Source organism: Pogoniulus pusillus, chromosome 38 (assembly GCF_015220805.1).
Source record: "Pogoniulus pusillus isolate bPogPus1 chromosome 38, bPogPus1.pri, whole genome shotgun sequence".
NCBI lineage: Eukaryota > Metazoa > Chordata > Aves > Piciformes > Lybiidae > Pogoniulus > Pogoniulus pusillus.
Genome location: NC_087301.1, coordinates 4,266,592 through 4,288,963, shown reverse-complemented (window position 1 = coordinate 4,288,963; position 22,372 = coordinate 4,266,592). Strand labels below are relative to the sequence as shown.

Here is a 22,372-nt window from a genome sequence, read left to right as displayed (position 1 = left end):
AAGGTCTCCTTGAATCCTTCTCTTCTCCAGGCTGCACAGCCCCAACTCTCTCAGCCTGTCCTCAGAGCAGAGCTGCTGCAGCCCTCTCAGCATCTTGGTGGCCTCCTCTGGACTGGCTCTAACAGTTCCATGTCCTGCTTGTGCTGGGGGCTCCAGAGCTGCACCCAGGACTGCAGGTGAGGTCTGAGGAGAGCAGAGCCAAGGGGCAGAATCCCCTCCCTTGCCCTGTGCCCACACTGCTTTTGCTGCAGCCCAGCACACAGTTGCTGTCTGGGCAAGATCAGCCTCAATGTGGCCCTGGGCAGTCTGATCTGGTTGGAGATGTTCCTGCTGACTGCAGGGGGGTTGGACAAGATGACCTTTGAGGGTCCCTTCTAACTCAATGAAATCTGTGGAGTAACTGAGTGTTGAGGGAGCAGCAGCATTTGATTCTTCACTTTCCTTCTTCCAGGACAATACTCAGCCATCTTAAGGACAGCTTGGACCTGGCAATGCCAGGCACAGTAGCATCTCCCTCCTTAGCTGCTGTCCCCACAACTGTGATTCTGCAGGGAGAGCAGACATCAGGGCAGGGCCATGCTTCCTCACTCCTTGTTTTGAGCTGAGCAGGACATGAAACTCCAGTGTAAGAGCCTGTCCCTTGATAGCTCAGCCAGGAGCACAGCAGGAGGCAAGCAGCAGTGCTCTGAAAAGCTGCTCTAACAGCTAACAGCCACAGAGGACCTGGCTTTGTGTTTTCTGCCCAGCTCTGATCACCTCAGCATAAGAAGTCAGCCAGAAGGGATCTAAATCCATGTGCTCCAGGGCAAAAGGCAACCTCTGACTGAGATGGGTCAGTAGATGTCCCTGAGGGCTCTCCTTTCAGATGGCCACAGCAGGGTGTTTGGTTCTTCTCTGGGAAACACAGCCCTGTTGGAGGGCAGCACTGTGACCCAGTGCTCCCAGACCTTACCCAGCTTTATCTCTACAGGCAAGGGAGGTCTGAGCTGATGGAGTTTCCTTTCTACTGACATCTTCAGCCACCAGCACCTACTCCAGCTCACTCAGAGGTATCACACAGACAAAACCAACCTCCCGAATCTCCTCTTTCCCAAAGCATACCACAACACTGGAGCTTGGCCAAGGATATTAGAGGCTTATGAGCCATGCAGTGTCAGGGTACCCAGGGCTTGGCTATGTGAGATACCTGCCAAGCAAAGAACAGCTGTCAGCAGCACAGAGGGTTGCACATCCTCCCTAGCCCTGGAAGTGGCACAGTGCTGCTCATGGTGATTTCTGCAGGGCAGCTTTCATGGCACAGTTTCAGCAGATTCTTGAGTGGGTTCGAGTGAGATTCCTGTGTTTGGGAGCCCACCTCAAACGGGCCAAGAGGAAAGGAAAAGAAAAAGAGGTCTTTCACCAACTGCTTTGTCTTTGTCTCTCTCTGCCCTCCCCCTCTTTGTGTTTATTCCCTCTGCGGAGAGGACAAACCCCATGAGGCATGCAGCAGGGAGGGAGGTGAGGAATGTGCTACAGAGAGCCTGTTGTTTGATAGTTGAATCCAGATGTTAAGGGAAGTAGCAGAGTTGTTTCAGTGGGACAGAAAAAGGCTGGAGCAGGGGAAAGTAAGAGGCAGCAAGCCTGAGCTGCCATCCAGGCCAGCTAAACACCAAAGAGATGTGAGTTTGACTGCTCAAGTGCAGCTCCTATCCTGCCCCCGGCAGAGCACAGAAGCTAAACCAGAAGGGAAGCCTGCCCAAACCTTCAGGGTGAGAGAAAGGCTGACTTGCAAAACCAACCAAATTCTACACTCTCATTCCATTGTGATGTATTTTGGCCCACACCAAGAGGCTTCTTCTGCAGAAGGCATTCACAGCCAATGCTTAGTCATGAGCTTGCTGCACAAAGGCAGCTATTACTTTTCTAAGGAGCTGCAGAACAGTTTTGGCCACAGGGAAGATTTTCCATGCATTTCCTATTAGCTCCCAGATCTACACCATCAGCAGAAAATCTGAGGTCTCTCCTTCAGACAGAGCAGGCTTTTGCACATGATCCTTCCATCTCTCCTGGCCTTTCTAAAGGAAGGCAACTTAGATCTTGCCCACGGTTTGTGGGTGGTCCTCACTGGCTCCCGTGGTTCAGGATTTCTCTCTTATGGCCTCATACCTCATGTGAGGGATCCTCATCTGTGTGGCTCCAAGGATATGATTTCTGTGGTATTTTCCCTTTCCCACTCTAGCTGCAAACCAGGTCACACAGACCACAGCAGGAGCAGGGTCACACTCTTAGAATCACAGAATCAAGCAGGCTGGAAGAGAGCTCCAAGCTCAGCCAGTCCAACCAAGCACCCAGCCCTGGCCAAGCAACCAGACCATGGCACTAAGTGCCCCAGCCAGGCTTGGCTTCAACACCTCCAGCCACAGCCACTCCACCACCTCCCTGGGCAGCCCATTCCAATGCCAATCACTCTCTCTGACAACAACTTCCTCCTAACATCCAGCCAAAACCTGCCCTGGCACAGCTTGAGGCTGTGTCCCCTTGTTCTGTTGCTGGCTGCCTGGCAGCAGAGCCCAACCCCACCTGGCTACAGCCTCCCTGCAGGCAGCTGCAGGCAGCAATGAGCTCTGCCCTGAGCCTCCTCTGCTGCAGGCTGCACACCCCCAGCTCCCTCAGCCTCTCCTCACAGGGCTGTGCTCCAGGCCTTTCACCAGTCTCCTCCCATGAATCTACCCAGGAGAAAAGGAGCAGAAGCCTCCCCCACACCTCTGCCTTTCTCATCCTTCCTGCAGCTGCATCCAACCTCTGCATGGTCTCCCAATTAACGCTCATCTAATCAGGGCAGCAGCATCTCTGGAAGAGTCTGCATTGGCTGCAGAGGTTGAGCACTCAGTTAACCTCCCAGTGCTCTGCCACTGGGGCCTGTTCATTTAATTACACCCAAGCTGCTCCACTCCTCAACCTTTTAATTGCTCAGGACAGAGAATAGTGTGGAAAACAGGTCAGAGCTAGAAGATGCTGGGCATTGTTTGGAGACAGTAAAGATGTTTTTAAACACCATTCAGAAGCTTGTTTTATGTAATTGCTGAGAAAAGGAGGGCATTCAGGAGGGGCAGCAGGGAACACTCAAAAGGGATGCAGAAGAGTTTTTAATTAGTGAAAAGTGACTTGAAGCCTAATTCCTTTCTTTGAGTTGTCTGCTGAAGGACATGGAGTCTTCAGAGCTTTCCCAGAGTTTCATATCAAGCCACAGGTCCTCTCTAGCAATATTCCTGGCAGCAGCTGAGATTTAGTCAACAAGTTGGGGAGTCAGGAGAATAATAGTAATAAAAAACCAAAACCAAATCAAATTAACTCTCCCAGAGCTCTTCTAGTCCTGAGGTGCTATGAACAGTACTGAAAAGCTGGGGTTTATATGTTAAGATCCCAAAAATAGCTGCCTTGATCAAATCCTTCCAAAAGCACTGATGATTCTTTCATGTAGCCTTAAAAGCAAGAGTTTGGCATGAAAATGAAGGCTGGGAGATGAAGGAGAGAAGGCAGGATGCTTGTGTCTGATCCCTGACCTCAGTTACAGCAGCTTCAGTTGAGATTAACACCAGTGTAAATAAGATGAGCAGCTCAGGGTCTGAACATGCAGCAAAAGCTGATTCTGGGATGATTTTTGTTTTGAAGCCTAAGACTGCTCAGGCTGCTCTCAACAAGTGCTGGGTGGGTTTGTCAGTATCATAGAATCAGGCAGGGTTGGAAGGGACCACAAGGAGCAGCCAGTTCCAACCCCCCCTGCCATGTCCAGGGACACCCTACCCTAGAGCAGGCTGCACACAGCCTCAGCCAGCCTGGCCTCAAACACCTCCAGCCATGGGGCCTCAACCACCTCCCTGGGCAACCCATTCCAGCCTCTCACCACTCTCCTGCTCAACAACTTTCTCCTCATGTCCAGTCTGAACCTACCCACCTCCAGCTTTGCCCCATAACCTACCCACCTCCAGCTTTGCCCCATAACCTATCCACCTTCAGCTTTGCTCCATAACCTACCCACCTCCAGCTTTGCCGCATAACCTACCACCTCCAGCTTTGCTCCATAACCTACCCACCTCCAGCTTTGCTCCATAACCTATCCACCTCCAGCTTTGCCCCATAACCTACCCACCTCCAGCTTTGCTCCATAACCTATCCACCTCCAGCTTTGCCCCATAACCTATCCACCTCCAGCTTTGCTCCATAACCTACCCACCTTCAGCTTTGCTCCATAACCTACCCACCTCCAGCTTTGCTCCATAACCTACCCACCTCCAGCTTTGCCCCATAACCTACCCACCTCCAGCTTTGCCCCATAACCTACCCACCTCCAGCTTTGCTCCATAACCTATCCACCTCCAGCTTTGCCCCATAACCTACCCACCTCCAGCTTTGCTCCATAACCTATCCACCTCCAGCTTTGCCCCATAACCTACCCACCTCCAGCTTTGCTCCATAACCTACCCACCTTCAGCTTTGCTCCATAACCTACCCACCTCCAGCTTTGCCCCATAACCTACCCACCTCCAGCTTTGCTCCATAACCTACCCACCTCCAGCTTTGCCCCATAACCTATCCACCTCTAGCTTTAACCACCAGAAAGCAACCAGAAGTCTGCTTTTCATTCCCCTTACCTTCACATTACTGCCCTGTCTGTGCAACCAGTTAGCCAAAGTGCTGGAAGGAGAGCTCTGTCTGGCTCTCAGTTCAGCAAAGGAAATAAACCTGATGAGGCCAGGGCAGGGGCTGGAAAACCTTGGTAAATCACAGGCAAGGCTGGGAGAAAGGATGGCTCTCAGGATCTGCTGGCTGGATTAGCAGTCTGAGCAGGGCACAAGGCCTGGGGCTGCAGTGACAGAAGCTTCCTAACTGCTTCATGGCTTCTGCACTGATTTTTGTTTAACAGAGTGCACAGTGATAGAGGCAAAGACAACTGAAGTGGCAAACGAGAGGCTGTGCAGAAGGAGCAGAGACATGCTGAGGAACTGCTTCTTGGGAACCACTGTGGTTGTTGATTCAGCAGCGTGAGGAGAACCACAGTGGCAGTAATGAACTTGTTTCTGCAGCAGCAGAGATGTGTGGGACTCAGATCAGCTGAGATCTGGAAGAGGTGTGGTGCTGCACCTGCAGCAAAGCCCCCTGCAGCCCTCCAGGTACCAGACACAGGCAGGACTCGCTTTCTGTCTGCCACAGAGCATGGCAGCTGTGCCTCTTGGCCCTCCACAGTGAGGGGTGCAGAGGAGTTGCTGGCAGCAGAGCAGTTCTCAGCAAGCTGCTCTTTCCCACTGCCCAGCTCCCCACTGAGTTTAACAAGATCATTTCTTAGAATGAGCATCTCATTCACAACAAACAGCCTCACTCTTTGATGTATTGGTGGTGCTGCTCTTGTGGTGTTTTGAATACCTCAGCTCCATGCTCATAATAAGAAAACTGCCCACAGAGCCTTACTGTAAGTTGATGAGAAAGAAGCAGTAATTATTGCTCTCTCCTCCATGGGAGGGTAAACTTCAGATGCTAATGGCCTCTGGAGTATTGACTGATTACTCACGTTGGGGTGAAACAGTGAGGGGAAAGCAAGGACCTTGGTTCTCTCTGGTCTTAAATGCTGCTGTGCTCAGGGAGCTAGGCAGGAAGCCTCCTAGACCACAGAAGACATAGCTGCAGCAGGCTGATCCTCTACTAGGAGGAGAAAGATTTGTGTGGAAGGAGGAGAGACAGGGCAGATGTTTTCCTGGAATGGCTGAAGGGAGGGAATGGTGCAGGTTCTTATGCATCACCAAGCTTGACAGCAGACAGGCAGCAGGGAGTGGGTGGTAGGTGGTGAAGGCAGAGTGAGTGCCTGCAGACTTTGTTTGTTTGCCTGGTAAAAGCCCTTACAGCAGTTTCCCCACAGAGCCTTGTGTGGGATACTACAGCACTTCTCACACCTTCTACTTCTTCCCTTACCTGCTGAAGCTCTAAGCTTTTACATCAAAGGCTGTCTCTGAGTCCAGGTCTCTGTGGGTATTGATCCCTTCCTGGTTTTCCAAGGTGCCAGTGGGACACTGAGCTTCCATCAATGGAGTTTGGAGGTGAGGAAAAGGGAATGAAGGTGTGATGGTGTGGGTGTTACCTGCACCCCTCCACACTCAAGAAAATCACCCAGACTAGACTCCTGTGAGCTGGAAATTGAAGAATGAAGCTTTGTATTTACAGCTTAGCACAAGATACAGGCAGAGATTTACAAACTGTACAGCTGTAGACAAGTTGAAAAGTAATACAGAACCACAACAGCCCTCCCAGAAACCAGAGTGCCCAGGAGGGGCTCCCAACCACCCTTCCACCTTCTTCTCATCCCTCCACCTTACCCCAGACCTTGCCTTACACTCAAGGTGAGTTTGGAGGGTCAGCCAGGGGGGTTAGGAAGCAAAAGAATTAGTCAGGCAGCAAGTTAGGTTAGAGAGAGAAGTGCTGCCCAAAATCCAGACAGAGATTTTGTTATCTATGTTTGTGCTCTTGTTCTTGCACATCTCAGCAAGCCTCTGAGTGCAGCAGCCATCCCCATTGGTTCCTTTTCACAGTTTATCATCTAACTCTTCTCACCAAAATATTCTACCTGGGCTCAAACCAGCAGAGAAGGTTTGTAGCTTGGGCAAATGTTAGTGGTTTTCCCCAGGGATGACAAAGGATGCATCTAAGGCACCAAGGCAAATTCTGATTCCCTGCTCCCACACACTGCCCTGCTGGAACTGCACAACAAAGTCCAGCAGAGTGTTTTCAAGTCCAGCATGGGTTCATTTTTCCTTAACCTGCTTCTCAAACAGGCCTGAGGTATTTTAATGGAAATTTCCTCCCAGGAAAAAGACTGCAGTGTGCACACATACCAAACCCTCTTGACTTGGACCATTAACATTCAGTGAAACTAACTGCAGCTCAGCAACTGACCCTGCAGTGGGAACACTGAGCTGTACCACGTTTCACCCATCCCACAGTTCAGAGGAGGGATCACATGGATGAAAAGCTGCCCTGTACTGATGAAACAGCAAGGGCAGAAAAGCTGATTGGCACCAGTACAGAATTGGTTTGGCCAGTTGGACCTGTCCAAAATGCTTTGAGCTGTTCTTACTCTTCTGGCTACCCTTAATGGCCAGGAATTCTCTACCCAGCACTCATTTGTTGAAGTGTCTCTTGCTGGAATGCTGACCAGCACTCTCTGTCCCCTGCGCTCGTCAGCTTTCAGTCTCTTTCAAACCCAGGCAAAGCTCTCTCCTGTGCTCCCCAGCTACTTTTCTGTCACCTGCTGCTGAAGAGCTGCCTGCTCTTTAGCTCTGTTGCCTGCCAGCGTTTCGAATCCCTTCCACAGCCTCCGGCATTCCTTGTCTGTGTGTCCATTCGGTTTTGGACTGTGACCAAATCTGCCATTCCCCGGTCAGATTGAAGGCTCAGTTGTGCTCTGCTCAGATTGCAGTCTGCAGGACTGCAGCTTTCCTGGCAAGGTGCTGAGGCTCAGAAGGAGCCCTCTGAGACAGCCTGCCCTCTGATTTCCTTTGCTCTAGGAGGTACCAGGAGAAAAATGATACCACTTATTCCCAATCCAACTTGGCTAGCTCAGCAGTGCAGTGAAGGACAGTCATAGACTCACAGAATCGTAGAATCAACCAGGTTGGAAGAGACCTCCAAGATCATCCAGTCCAACCTAGCACCCAGCCCTGGCCAGTCAACCAGACCGTGGCACTAAGTGCCTCATCCAGGCTTTGCTTGAACACCTCCAGGGACAGTGACTCCAGCACCTCCCTGGGCAGCCCATTCCATCACTCTCTCTGTGAGGAACTTCCTCCTAACATCCAGCCTATGCTTTCCCTGGCACAACTTGAGACTCTCTCACCCCAGGATCCAGGTACCCATTGGGCACTGCTATAACCTGCAGCTGGGCAAACATGTTCCTGCAGATGTGTAGAGCTGCAGTGAGAGCAGCCTTACCTCCCCTGATGCTCCAGCAACCACATGGCAACGTGCTGTGCTCTGGTGCCTGAGGCTCAGTTGCAAGCTGAAGGACCTGGAGTAAGGCCAGTGCCACAGGAAAGTGGATTTGGGCTGGGAAGGAAATATGGCACTTTGGGCTGGAAGCCTTCCCGGGGGGTTGTGTTCCCACTGACCTCACAGGATCAAAGAATCAGAATCATTACAGCTGGAAAAGACCTCTAAGAGCACCAGGTGCAGCCTTCTACTCAACACCTCCATGGCCACTAGACCATGTCCTGAAGTGCCACATTTGCTTGGTTTTAAACACCTGACCTCGTGGCACTGCTTTTCCTCCCAAGCCCTGCTGGGCTCCTCCTGGCTGTTTTGCATCCTGTCTTCTGTTGAGTGGGGCCTTCTCCTCAGCAGCTTTTGTCATGAGGAACTGCTTTTCCTCCACCTTTCCACCTTGTGGGCCCTCCCTCTCGTTCTGTATCTGAGCTGAGCTGTTTTCTCTTCTCCTCTATTTGCACCTCTTAACTTTTTCCTCTCCTGGGCTTGCATTTGCAGCGCTGCTATTATCCTGAAAAGCATTTCAAAGAGATTCAATTTGTCTCTGAGAGAGGATGTGAAGATTGAGGGTTAAAACTCGTGTGAGGTCCTACAAAAAAGCCCTACTTGGACAAGAGTGATCTCTTTGCCTGGAAGCGTGCATTTAAATGGTTGTTTCTGTGCTTCTCCTCCAAAGGCTCTTTTGCTAAGTCCCTGAGCCCGCTGCCACAGTGACCTTTGTGTTTGCAGAGACCTTTTGAAATCAAAGGGACCCTTCACGAGCATCTGCCCATCTGGAAGTGATTGCAGAAGTGGGTGGGTGAAGGGCACGTTGGGAGCCTTTTGACTGTGAAATGCGGAGTCTGAAGTGTCCCTGTGCAACAAAATCTGAAGTGTCCTACGTTACATCCTCGGGGGGGCAGGAATACATCCAGCGTGCCCACAGCGGACCCAGAACAGTGAGAGCCTGAGCCACCATGTAAATCATAGAATCCTAGAGCAGTCTGGGCTGGAAGGGACCTGTAAGGCGCCGCTGGTCCCAGCTGCACTTTGAATCAACCACCCCATGCTCAGAGGACTCTGTGCGAGCAGCAGAGCTGGAGCTCTTGGCCAGCGCTGCCCTCTCTTCTCCTGTCCCAGCAGGAACGTGTAGGCAGTTGTGCGTCCCGAGGGCAAAACCCGCAGCCACCCGAAGCGAGCACAGCGGAGCCCGGGGACGGCAGAAGCCGATGTCCCTCCGCACCCAGCCCAGCGACGCTCCTCGGGCAGCGCTCGCAGCCCCGGCCCCGCGGCGGACGCGGGGCGGCCGGGAGGCGCCGCGGGCCGGCGCTGGCCCTTTAACGGCGGGGCGGTGCGCTGCCGCCGTGGGGCCGGTCCCTGGGCCGGGGGAAGGAAGTGACGGGCGGGGGGCGAGGGAAGAGCCCGCCGAGGGCTTGAATGAAAAGGGCGAGCGGGCGGCACGCCGAGCCACCCCAGCGGGGCCGGGGCTGGGGCCGGGGCGGGCTGCCTTCCCTCCCTCGCCGCTCCGCGCCCGCCCGCTCGCCGCCCGCTCCGCGCCCCCCGGCCCATGCCGGCGCTGCCCTGAGCCCGCGGCGGGAGGGCGGGCGGGCGCGGGGGGGATGCACGGCCCGCGGCGCCGGCTGCCGGCGCTGCCCGCCCTGCTGTGGCTGGCGCTGGCCCCGCTGCCCGGCGCGCCCGGCCCCGCGGCACGGGCCGAGCTGCGGGTGCGGGTGCGGCTGCCCGGCGGGCAGGTGACGGAGGAGAGCCTGCAGGCCGACAGCCGCCTCGACTGCATCAGCCTGGAGCTGCGCACGGCCGACGGCGCGCTCGTCACCCTCACCGCCGACTTCAGACAGGTAGGGACCGGGCAGCCCCCGGGGGCTCTGTCCCGGCATCGCCTCCCAGCGCCGCGCACTGCGCCCGCCCCCAAGGAGCCGCGTCCCGAGCACCCCGGGCAGGTGCGGGAGGCTGCCGGGGCTGCAGGCGGCTGCCGGCGGCTTTCGCCGAGCGGAACATGTGCGCCCAAAGCCTGTCCCGGCCCCGGGGAGGGCAGCGGTGCGGTGAGTCGCGGCGTGTGTTGCGGGCTGGGGCTCCCGCGGTGGCTGCCGGCTGAGCTGGGGGAGAGCGAAGGCTGCGGGCTGGGGGCTCCAGGGTGGGCTCTGGCCTCGCACCCCTTGGCGCAGCGGCTGGGCTTAGCGAGGGGCTCGGTCAGGGCGCTGGCGTCTCCTTGCTGTGGGGTGAGCGCTGGTGGCGGGGTTCTTCCGAACCTGGAGCTGGCATGGAGCCTGGGAAAAGCCTGAGTGAGGGTCCGGGAGCTGGAAGCCTCGGTGAGGAACGGAGGAGGGTCCTTCGGCGTGGGCAGGGAAAGGTCCATCCACCTCCGGGCACGGCTGGCATCTCTTGTGCGCAGTCTCCGCAGCACTCCCGCACAGCTCCAGGCAGGCTGCTGTGCCCAGGGCCGTTCCACCTGTACCCTGGGCTGCTTCTGTGGTGCCAGCAGCTGGTAAAGATCCCCGTGGGGTGCGTGGCAGAGCCACCCGGCCGCCCTGTTTCTCTTTGCCCAGTTGTGAGTGGCATCGTTTCGCGTGGCATATTCCAGCAGCAGCTGGGCATGGGGCAAGGCCAGGGCAGGAGAGTGTGAGGAGAGCTCACCCCAACCTGGCTGCTGGATGGAGGTGTCCCTGCTCTGCTATAGCTCGGGGACACCTCTCCACAAGGTGTGCCGAGTACAGGCAGTACCTTAGGCACTCTGCAGCTCATCTCTCCAGGAAGGTGATAATTGCAGAGCTGGAGCCCAAGAGTCTCCACTTCTCAGCAGGAGATGGTAGCTTCTGGGCCAGCATGGTGTTCTTCAGGGCATGCCAAGCCTGGCTGGGCGCAGCAGAGGTTCAATGGCACAGGGAAGAGCTGCTTGCAGCTCTGTGGATGGCACAGCTGTCCAGGTGGCACAGCACCATTGCTTTCTTCCAGCCCTCCATTCACACTGTTTGCACAGGTGGACTTTGGTTTGCAGTGGGAGGAAGCTCAAAGCCATGAGATAGGAAAGTTGTGTCCCAACCTGTTGTGAACCTTGGTGCCTTTCGTCAGGGGGTTGTTATGGTGCCTCTTTCAGCTATGTTCTTTGGTCTCAGATAGTCCTCTTCCATTTGGAGGGTGCAGGGTCAAGCCCACTTCTTTCTGAGATGCTAGCAGCAGTCACAGTGATTCTGGGGGTGATGGCAGTGCACTGTGCTCCAGAACACTGCAGGGAAGCTATCCCATAAAAACAATCCAGAGAAGACACAGCACAGCAGGGAAGTTGAGGAAGGGCTCCCAAGCCTGCAGGTTGCAAACTGGCACACCACAGTGTATGGCCAAGGGAAATCCACACTCAATACAAGTCCCCTAGGTAGGCCCTTTGGGAACCTGGGATGTGACCTGGGGACTTCTGGTGTCCTGAGCTGTTGATCTCTTCAGCATTTTTCCCTTGCTTCAGCTCCTCTTGAGGGCAGCTTGCTCTCAGCTCTTGCCTGCAAACCTAACAGTGTATGATAGCCTCTTAGCCTCTTCCCTTGCTCTCATCCTTGTTACAGTTGAGTTGCTTCTGGAGAGAGGTTCTCTGAAAGTATCTTGACTTCAGTATGTTAAATCCCCAGCTCCATGCATCCCCTCAGCTCCTGCTGGAAAGCATTCCAGGAGATGGGCCCTGAAAGGCTTTGCAAACACTGGAGCTGCAGAAGCCAATTCCTAGTCCTCAGACTTCGGGCAGTTGGATACTGACTCTCTCTGTTTCATAGCCTTGCTGGAAAATAGTTGCAGGAAGCCAGAAAAAGGACTGAGGAGATGAATTTGCAGTGCAGTGAGTAATGATGTGAGCCACAGCTGCCTGGCCAGGCTTCCCCTTCTGACCTGTTCTGGCTGCGTGCAGGCATTGCCCTGTCCAGCTCTGCTCTGGTGCTCATCTCTCTAATATTGCACAACAACTTCTCACTAGAGACAAGGTCGTGAGGCTCTGAGCCATGGTGAGAGCAGCTGGGGGTGTTGCTCTGGCTCTCACAAGTTAGGCTGCGTGGTTGTGCTGTGGCCAGGACGTTGGAGTTTTGCACAAATGATTTTTCCACTTCTCTGGCTTGAACTGCAGGGGGTTAGTCCAAAGGCAGATTTCAGTGTTCTCATTGCTGACAAGGAGTTGCTGCTAGAGCAAGGGCTGGAGAAGAAAGCAGTTAGAGTGAAATCCTGGTTCATTTCTCTGCTCTGACACTGCTGGAAGCTAGGTGGGACTTCTCTTGGGTCTTCCCCAGAGGTGAGATTTTAGTTTCTCTTCCACTCCTGCCTCCCCTCCAGAGCTGAAGCTGCAGGAGCCGTGTCCTCAGAGCACACACAAAGCTTGGTTTCTTCCTCAGCCTCCACTGCTTCCCCTGGGAGGAGATTCCAGTCTCTAACTGTTCTCGTGGTGAAAGTTTTGTCTTCCAGAGTCCAAACCTTACTGCTGCTGGAAATGCACTTGGGTTTTTTTGCCTTTTTACCCCTGTCCCAACACATCCTCAATTTGCTCTTATAGAGAAGCTGAATGTGAAACTAGAAGAGACATTTCCAGTAAGAAAGGGGTTAAAAAAAGCATAATCCCCATCCCAGCAGGCTAACTCAGCTGGCTGGACCCCCGGTGTGGCTGCAATAGCACATTTACTGTGTTGTACAAGCACAACTTCTGGCCAGCTGTAGCTGTTCCCCCAGGGCAGTGCAGATACTGCCCTGACCACAGCAAAGGCTGCTGACAGAGTGAGGAATTGGACCCAGGAGTGCTGGTGCTACCCAGTGCCCCGAGCAACATGTCCCCTTTGTTTGCACCCCCAACTCTGAGCAGCCATGTGACAGCAAAGACAAAAGTGAGTCCCACAGCAGCACTGATGCCTGTGGGGGAGTGAAATTTGGCAGGGAAGCTGCATGGGTTGTGGGGAGGAAGGCATTGAAATCATTTATTTATAATATATTTCCCTGGGAACTGTTTTGCTCCACTCAATGTGAAGTTGAGATGCTGGGCTCTGATCTAGACCACACAGGCTTGTAAGTCTCTACTGGATAAACCCTAGAGATGGAGGTTGCATTGTTCTCGTGGCCCAGATGATGGTTCCTGAAGGAGCTGGCTGAGGGCAGTGTGAAGGAGGGAAGAAGTTCATTGATTTCCCTGCTCCCTCTTGCAGGCAAGTCCTTGCTGCAAGTCCCTTTCTTAGGTGCAGGCAGCTTGGGTTGCTGGGAGCTCAGTGCCCTGATTTTTCTCTCTGCCTTTAGGGAAGAGGAGCTGCTTGCCCTTGCTGTGAAAGCCAAGGCTGTGGTTACCTCCAGTGCCATGGTTTAGAGCACAGCTGCTGAACTGGTTGTTGTGTTACACCAAACCTAACCAAGAGCTGTAACTGTACCCACTGAGTGTGGGCCAGGGCCAAGGCTTCTCAACGCCCCCAGGGTGAGTTCATCCGGAGAGTCCCCACACAGCTGAGGCAATGTTCTGCTGGGGCAGTGTTCTGCTGGGGCTTGTTCCGTGCTGGGAAACTCTGCAGCAACCCAGAACTGAAGGTGCTGTTTGCTGCCTTGGCACTGATTTACCCTGCTCCTGCTGGTGGGGAAGGTGAAGTGCCTGGGGAGGGGAAGGCTCTCTCCGAGTAGGAAAAACTTCTGTGCTCCTTCCCTGTGACAAGCCTCATGTGTTTTTGATGTGACAGGCTTCAGTTCTTGCTGCATCTGAGGTTGCACAGCTAGAGCAGGGAGAGCCATGAAATTTGGGGAGAGCAAAACACGGCCATGCCTGTTTGCTTTTTCCAGCCTGAATGCTGATTGTACAAAGTGTGACTAGAAATGAAATCCACAGCTGAAGAATATGCCAGGGTCAGCTACTGGTTTTAGTCTACTCATCCTTGAGCACTGCAGAGGATGGGAGCTCACAGCAGGATTGCTCAGCTAGGCTAAATGTAGATGGGAACATGGTTGTTGCAGTGGGGCCAGTGTCTCAGTGGGAGTTCTCCCCATTAAAGCTGTCCAAAAATGAGCACTCCATAGTAATCTCACAAGCATTTTTGCTCTCTCTTTCATTCCAAACCATGTCTTGCTCATGTGAGTTTTCAGTCTGCAAGTGCACCAAGCTAAGTCCTTTCTCCTGGGAGGGACATGCATCCCAGGTTGCAGCTGTTCTTCCAGCTCTCCAGATGTGCACTGAGTTGCATACTCCCCTTTCCTGAGCATGGAAGAGGAGGCAGGGGGTAAGTGGTGAGATGGAGGAGCTAGTCTGCAGAAAAATCCAGCATGGACACTGCTTAGCTTGGAGACAGAGAGAGAGAGGTAGGTTCCTTTGGCACAGAAAGAGGTGTGGAAGAAGCTGAGTTTGAGCCATACAGGAGGAATAGCTCCGGAGGCCAGGAGGAGAGCAGCTTGGCATAGCTTCTGCTTGCTGGTCCCCAGCCACCAATCTCTGTCCAGCTCTCTGTGGAGATGGCTCTGTTAAGAAGGATGGCTGAGGTGGTGCCAAATGGCAGTAATTGCCCTTCAGCTGAGGAGGGGGCACCTTCCTAATCCAGTTGCTTAGCCCTTGTAGCAGCATGCTCTGACACCAGGGTGGCATGGCAGGCTCTCACTGAGCATACAAATGCCCCTGAAGCCAGCTGAACTTATACCTGCATAGAAGTCAGTGATGATTCCCAGGATATGGGGAGCTTTTGCTTTTGAGCAAAGTATTCTGTGGAAGCTAACAGTGATTTGTTTCCAAGCTGGCTTTGGAGATGACCTACAGTCCATCACAGAAGCTCTCTAAATAGTAGTGCCAGCAATATTGACCTGGGCAGAAAAGAAGGTCAGCAGCAGCTGATCATAATAGTTCCTTCTGGCTTTAGTAATTTGATTTTCATTTCTCTTCTGCATGCCACTGGCTTCAAAAATGAATCATTTCTTCCCCAGGATACCTGTTGCTCAGAAGGGAGGGAAAGCAGAGGAAATTTGGGACTGCCCACCCCAAGTAAAGCCTCCAGATGGTGGCTGTGTGATATTTGTTTAATAAACCAAAATGAGGCTTCTTGGTAAAGGACAGAAACCTCCAGCTGCTGTTTGAGGAAGCCCTGGACATGGGATGTGACCTGGTAGCAGTTTGTCCTTGCCCCAGAGGGATTGCAAAACCTTTTTTCCCCTTTACAGACACCAGTTGGTATGCTGCAGGCTGCTGGGTGGGATTCCACCTGGGACTTCCACCCCTCTGCTCAGCCAGCAGAAGTATGAGACCTTTGGCTTCGCTCTTTTGACTGGAGCCTTTCTCCTTGACCCCAGCTTCTAGGTTCACCCTTTGGATGCCAAACATCTGTGACTCAAACTCTTGTTTGTTTGTCTCTTTGTCAGGAGGTGAAGATTTTCCGTGCCTTAATCCTAGGGGAGCTGGAGAGGGGCCAGAGCCAGTTCCAAGCTCTCTGCTTCGTCACGCGGCTTCACCGCAACGAGATCATCCCCAGCGAGTCCATGGCAAAGCTGCGGCAGGTAAGAGGCGCCCAGCAGCTGGCTGCAGGGTGAGCCCCTTCCTCCAGTCCACCCAGGGCTTTCCACAGCTGTCTGGACACTCTTCCAGAGTGCTCTTAGACCCAGCTTTGACCACTCCTCCTGCTTGAGAGCCTTGGGATTAAATGGAGTTCATCAGCATTGCTCACAGATTGCGTTGAGTTGGAAGGGAGCCTCACAGCTCATCTTGTCCAACCACCCTGCAGGCAGCAGGGACACCTCCAGCTAGAGCAGGCTGCTCAGGGACACAGCAAGCCTGATCCTGAATGTCTCCAGGGGTAGGGCTTCAACCACTTCCCTGGGCAGCCTGTGCCAGTGTCTCACTGCACATTGTGCAGAATTCCTAATGTCCAACCTGAATCTCCTCTGCTCCAGTTTGGAACCACTGCCTCTTGTTCTGCCACTCCAAACCCTTCTGCACAGTCCCTTTCCAGCCTCCCTGTAGGTCACAGAACCACAGAATGTGAGGGGTTGGAAGGGACCTCCAAAGCTCAGCCAGTCCAACTCCCCTGCCAGAGCAGGGTCACCTATACCAGATCACACAGGAACACACTCAGGCAAGATTTGAATATGTCCTGTGAGGAAGACTCCACAAACCCTCTGGGCAGCCTGTTCCAGTGTTCTGTCACCCTCCCAGGGAAAAAATTCCTCCTCATGTTTAAATGAAACTTCCTCTGCCTCAGCTCCCACCCATTGCCCATCCAGATATTCTAGAAGGGATCATGGTTTAGTTCATCCTACCTGTATCAAAATGTGGGTGGATGGCTAAGGCAGTCACCATGCACCTCCCTGCCCCTCAGTGCCCAGTGAGGGAACTACTGAGTTGGAACCATTCACCAGGGCAAAGGATTAACAATCATGGGAAAATCAGGGTGGTGATAAACTCTCAGCAGGGTTACAGTATCACAGTATCATCAGGGTTGGAAGAGACCTCACAGATCATCAAGTCCAACCCTTTCCCACAGAGCTCAAGGCCAGACCATGGCACCAAGTGCCACGTCCAGTCCTGCCTTGAACAGCTCCAGGGACGGCGACTCCACCACCTCCCCGGGCAGCCCATTCCAGTGTCCAATGACTCTCTCAGGGAAGAACTTTCTCCTCACTTCGAGCCTAAATTTCCCCTGGCACAGCTTGAGGCTGTGTCCTCTCGTTCTGGTGCTGGCTCTCTTTTGAGAGAAGAGAGCAACCTCCTCCTGGCCACAACCACCCCTCAGGTATTTGTAGGTTAGCAGCAACGGGAAGAGCCTTACAGCCTTCCATCTAGATAGGGTGCAGGTGCATTTGCAGAGGAGCATCCATTTGCACATCTTATGCTGGTTTGAGGGCATGACACGACCTAAGGAGTGAATTGTTGCAGCCAGGTTTCACATTTCCATCACTTCATCCTCTGCAGAAGAACCCCAGGACCGTGCGGCAGGCCGAGGAGGTGCGGGGCCTGGAGCACCTCAGCATGGATGTAGCTGTCAACTTCAGCAAGGGAGCCCAGCTGAGCTCCCACATCCACAATGTTTGTGCAGAGGCCAAAGAAGCAATTTATACCCGAGAGGAAGATGTCAAATTTTGGCTGGAGAAAGGTAAGTTTCGCTCAGTTTCCTTGGAACTGCTCCTGTCGGCAGGTTGGCATCGCTGCCAGGGCTGCTGCCAGGGCTCTGCTGGTAGCAGAGATCACTTTGGCTCCTTTTCCTCTGTCGTTTGTATAGCTGCTTGCACCTCACATTGCAGAACCAGGGAGTGCACTGGGCTGGAAGGGACCCCCAGGGGTCATCCAGTCCAACCCTCTCTGCAGTCAGCAGGGATATCCTCCACTAGATCAGGTTGCCCAGAGCCCTGCCAAGCTTCACTTTGAATATCTCCAGCGATGGGACCTGAGCCACCTCCCCGGGCAACCTAAGCTCTGGTCTGTCTGCTAGCATGTCTCACTTCTTTTGGTGGTGCTCTCCTAATGAGGTGTTTTCAAAGTGACCTTTCACTCAGTCCATCACCCAAAGGAAATACTTTCTCTGTACACTTTGTCACTTTTGGCTTACTTTCCTCAGGGGCTTTTCTTCCTCCCCATGGGTCCTGTTCAGACTTGTGCCCAAACAGCCTCTGGAAATAGTTCCCCAGAATGGCTTGGGTTGGAAGATCATCCAGTTCCAACATCCTGCCCTGGGCAGGGGCACCTTCCACTAGCCCAGGTTGCTCAAGACCTCATCCAACCTGGCCTCGAACACCTCTAGGGAGGAGACATCAACAGCCTCCCTGGGCAACCTGTTCCAGTATCACTGTCAAGAATTCCTGCCTAATCTGCAGTCTCAATCTGCCCTCCTCAAGTTTCAATCCATTTCTTGTCATCTTGTCACTAGACACTGTCTAACCTCGTTCTCCTCAGCTGTCCTGGAGCCCGTGCAGCCTGCACAGCCATTTGGTGGCTCTCTCCTTTGGCCTGGCCTTTCAGCAGAGCCCTAAGCATCGTCTCTCTGCTTTCTCCCGCAGGAGTGGATGGCTCCATGTTCGAGGTCCTGCCGCAGACCTCTGATCTCCCTGACCTGCAGCGTTGCAGGCTGTGTGCAGACCTGTGGAAGCCCTGCATCTGCAGCTACTCCCTGAGCATCGAGTGGTACCCCTGCATGCTGAAGTACTGCAGGAGCCGCGACGCCGGGGGCAAGGTTTCCTCCTACAAGTGCGGCATCCGCAGCTGCCAGAAGGGCTACACCTTTGATTACTACGTGCCACAGAAGCAGCTCTGCCTCTGGGATGAGGAGACCTAGCAGAGCCAGGCCAGACCTTCCCAGAGGGCAGCTCACCTGCCTCCTGCCGCCGTCGGTGATGCCAAGGGCCTCCTGGGGCTGGCTGCTCCAAAGAAGGAATAAGGTTCGCGGTGATGCCTTGTGCTGGGAGAGCTCTGTGTGTGTGCCTTTCCTTCTGGCCCCTCTGTGACTGCCTCCCCACCTGACAGCTGCCTCATACTGTGAAAAGTGGGCTCTGTTCACGGTGTGTTGCTGCTCTCCTGCCAGCTGCCAGGAGATGCAGCTTCCTGGAAGAAGCAGGAGGTGCAGGTTTCTGGGGTGCAGCACCAGGAGGGGGGTGTTTGCCTGGCTGTGGAGTTGCTAGATGTGAAGGGGGCAGCTCTGACCAGTTAGCAGCCTCAAGCATCCTGGTGAGTGGTCAGGGCAGGGAGAGAGATGATCTTGATGGCCTGGGTTGTCAAACATCTCTGCTGCTGAAGAAGCCTCTCTGCTGACTTCACCTCCTGGTGACACAACAACATTTCCCAGTGGGAAAACAGCTGATGGATGGGAGCACATACCCTGAGCAAGGAAGGTAGGAAGCCCACCCAAAGCAAGAGCCTGCCTCTGTCTTTTCCTAACTGGCTGTTACCTCCTTCCTGTGGCTAGAAGATAGCATGGGGGGGGGGATCTATCCCAGCAATAACTTCTACCCCTAAAGGGCTGGTAATTAGGGCTCTAATTAATCCCTCTTAGACTAGTGAAGGCCCAACTTTTTGTGTTGGTCCTGTGACTCTCCCACTAAAGCAAAAGGCAAACCAACATCTAGAGACTTGTGACTACCATGGTCACATCGTGGCTGCAAGGGGGGGAGGAGGATCCCAGGTGGGTTCTCACTGTTGTTTTGAAGAGAACATTCTGCAGCTAGGTCCAGTTTTCTGTCCTACTCTGCCAGATATCCACCAGAAGCTCTTAGATAGTTCTGCTGCTTTGCTGTGCCTTGGTTTCACCTGTCTGTAAAACAGGGACAACACTGAAGCTCACCTTGGCCCTGCTGTGTATCTAGAGGGCATCAGACAAAAAAGCACTGCAGGAGTGCTGCCTGCTTTGTGTGTCCTCTTCCACTCGAGTCAGAACGAGCAGGGAGAGGGGAGGGAGAGGTTGTTGGGGTCGTTGTGAACTCCTGGACCTCCCTGGTGGAAAAGCCTTCACAATGTGCCTTTTTGCCTAAGCTAGAGGAGATTTTTTTGCAGGAAGAATTTGGTCACAATTATTTTTGTATCACTCAAGAGGGGAAGAAAGGAAAAGGTATTTTAATACTGCAACATGAAGTAAAACACACTTGAAATGATTGTTTGTTTTTTAAACACAAATTATTTATCATTTGTAAGGTAAAATAAACTGATTTTTGTTGTTGTTGTTTTAAAGCATCCCTGGCCTGAAAGGTTCTCTTGTGTGTAATCCATTTGAGTGGGTTCTTCATGAAGTTTTGCTCCCTTGTGGGTCAGCTTCAAGCCTGCACCTAGGAGGACATTGAAGGCTTATGGATGGGGTAGGAAGATCAGCTCCACCAAGGTGCCTGATGATGTGGTCCTGCATCTCAAGCACATCACCCCCTCAGCAGGGGAGGCAGTTTTGACTCATCACAAGCAACTGTGGAAGCTTCAAGCCCAAGCTCTGGTGAAGTAAAAGCTGAGCAGTAGAGGCAGCTCCTGTGTTGCCTGCTCTGCTCTCTGAGTGGTGGTGGGGTCCCATGAAGGGATATTGTGCAGATGTGGCTGGAAGCTTGCCTGGGTGCAGCAGCCTCAATAAAGAATTCTTTGTCTATTCCTCTGCAGCCACAGCAGTGGGGAGATGAGGGTGGTAGAATTTTGGGCCCGCTCAGAGCTCTTGGCTGAGTGGCTGCTGGAGGAAGAAATGTGGAGTGCTGATTCCCCCTAGTGTGGTGAAGGCAGAGATGGGACAAGGACTTCTGCAGCCTCAGCAGCTTGCCCTCTTGCTGCGAGCTCGGGGGAAGCTGAAATGGCTTCTTTTTCACTTACATGGTCACCACTTGCAGGGCTGGGTTCTCTGTGGCCTGAGCTAAATCCAGCTGTGTGACAAGGTGCATTGTGAGCAGAGAGGGAGAGGATTTCAGGACAGCTGTGTCCTTGCAGCTGGGAGGCCTGTGCAGCCCATTGCCATTGTTGCCTCTTGTACAAGGCTGCTGGAACATGACATCAGTTTGCTCTATGAGCCACTGGGTCATATCTCAGTGAGCTTGAATGTGCTTATTCTGTAGCACTGGGGCTCTGGGTGCTACAGACAGCTTACTCCTTCCCTGCTTCTTTTGGCAGCACCAAGCTAGAGCCACCTTGGGCAAGTTGGCTCTGAGGTGACTGAGGAACCTGGTACCAGCTGGGCACTGGTAGGAGGACAGGGTGAAAGGTGCTCTGAGCTTGTCTGCAGCAGGACTAATGCTGTGTTTGGGAGCTCCAGGAGTGGTGCATAAGTGAAGCCATGGACTCCACAGTGAGCAGCACACTTGAGCTCACCTTAGTGGCATTCCTGGATTTGAGTGTGCTCTGGTGGAGCTGGGCTTTGAGGGGAGGTGAGAAGCTGAGGTGGGTCCTAGAATCACAGAATAGTTTGGGTTGGAAGGGACCTTTAAAGGCCATCTAGTCCCAACTCCCCTGCAGTCAGCAGCATCACAGAATGCATTGAGTAGGAAGAGAGCCTCAAGGGTCATCTTGTTCAGCCTTGAGAAGAGAAAGCTGAAGGGAGACCTCATTGCCATGGACCAGTGCATAAAGGGTGGCTGCCATGAGCATGGAGACTCCATTTTGGTAAGGAGTCCCAAGGAGAGGGTGAGGAGTGGTGGAGACAAACTCCTGCTGAGGAGAATCCCATTGGACTCCAGTAGACAGTGGTTCCCCATGGAAACAGTTGGACAGTGAGGGTGGGCACAGGCTCTGCTCATTTACTGCCTAGGATAGGACAAGGAGCAACAGATGGAAGCTGCAGCACAGGAGGTTCCAGCTCAACACAAGGGAGAACTTCTTGCCTGGAAGGCTCATAGAGCACTGGCACAGGCTGCCCAGAGAGATTGTGGAGTCTCTTTCTCTGGAGCCTTTCAAAGCCTTTCTGGATGTGTTCCTGTGTGACCTGAGCTCTGGCAGGAGGGGCTGGACTGGATGAGCTCTTTGGGTGCCTTCCAACCCCTGACAGAATCAACCAGGTTGGAAGAAGAACTCCAAGCTCAGCCAGCCCAACCTAGCACCCAGCCCTGGCCAAGCAACCAGACCGTGGCACTAAGCGCCCCAGCCAGGCTTGGCTTCAACACCTCCAGCCACAGCAAGTCCACCACTTCCCTGGGCAGCCCATTCCAATGCCAATCACTCTCTCTGCCAGCAGCTTCCTCCTAACATCCAGCCTAGACCTCCCTTGGCACAACTTGAGACTGTGTCTCCTTGTTCTGCTGCTGGTTGCCTGTCAGCAGAGCCCAACCCCACCTGGCCATGTTCATCTCCCAAGGGCAGCAGTGGCTTGCCCTCCATTGGGCAGTTTGAAGACTCAGCTTGGCAGGGTGCTGAGCCAGCTCATTGCAACGCCATCACCTGAACGGGCTGGAGCAGATGATCCTTGGCTATTCTGGGATCTTGCCCCTCGGGTGTGCCGCAAGCTGTCCACTGTCCCCAGCATGGGAGGCAGGAGGTGCCTCGGCTTTCCCAGTGCCCGTTCCGAGGCTCCCGGGGGTCTCGTCCTGCCCGGGCACCGGACAGGCACAGCTTGCGGTGCAGGTTTCGCCGCCTCCACCAGAGGGCGCTGACGGAGCGCGGCTGTGCCCCGGGCAGGGAGGTCCGCAGCGGGCAGGGAGGTCCGCAGCGGGCAGGGAGGTCCGCAGCGGGCAGGGAGGTCCGCAGCGGGCAGGGAGGTCCGCAGCGGGCAGGGAGGTCCGCAGCGGGCAGGGATGCCTGCGGCCCCCGGCCCAGCTCACAGCCGCGCATAACAACCCCACGGATCAGTACAGGCTGAGGACTGAGCTGCTGGAGAGCAGTGAGTGGGAGAAGGATTTGGGAGTCCTGGTGGATGGAAGGATGCCATGAGCCAGCAGTGTGTTCTTGTGGCCAGGAGGGCCTGTGCCATTCTGGGGTGGATTAGAAGGGCTGTGGTTAGTAAGTCAAGAGAGGTTC

General features: G+C 53.9%; 1 protein-coding gene across 1 annotated transcript; it reads left to right on the top strand.

The window, feature by feature from the left end:
- The first annotated feature begins 9,605 nt into the window (after positions 1 to 9,605).
- On the top strand, positions 9,606 to 19,630 carry OAF (out at first homolog). Its single transcript, XM_064173139.1, has 4 exons — positions 9,606 to 9,842; positions 15,340 to 15,474; positions 16,886 to 17,066; positions 17,968 to 19,630. Exons 1-4 carry the CDS (start codon positions 9,606 to 9,608, stop codon positions 18,240 to 18,242), a joined length of 828 nt encoding a protein of 275 aa, XP_064029209.1. The 3' UTR covers positions 18,243 to 19,630.
- The last annotated feature ends 2,742 nt before the right edge of the window (positions 19,631 to 22,372 follow it).

What these genes read in the sequence shown, in the direction of transcription:
- OAF (XM_064173139.1), top strand. Translation starts at nt 9,606, where the DNA reads ATGCACGGCCCGCGGCGCCGGCTGCCGGCGCTGCCCGCCCTGCTGTGG. An exon ending in TCACCGCCGACTTCAGACAG is followed by an intron (nt 9,843 to 15,339) that starts GTAGGGACCGGG and finishes TCTCTTTGTCAG; the next exon opens with GAGGTGAAGATTTTCCGTGC. An exon ending in CCATGGCAAAGCTGCGGCAG is followed by an intron (nt 15,475 to 16,885) that starts GTAAGAGGCGCC and finishes CATCCTCTGCAG; the next exon opens with AAGAACCCCAGGACCGTGCG.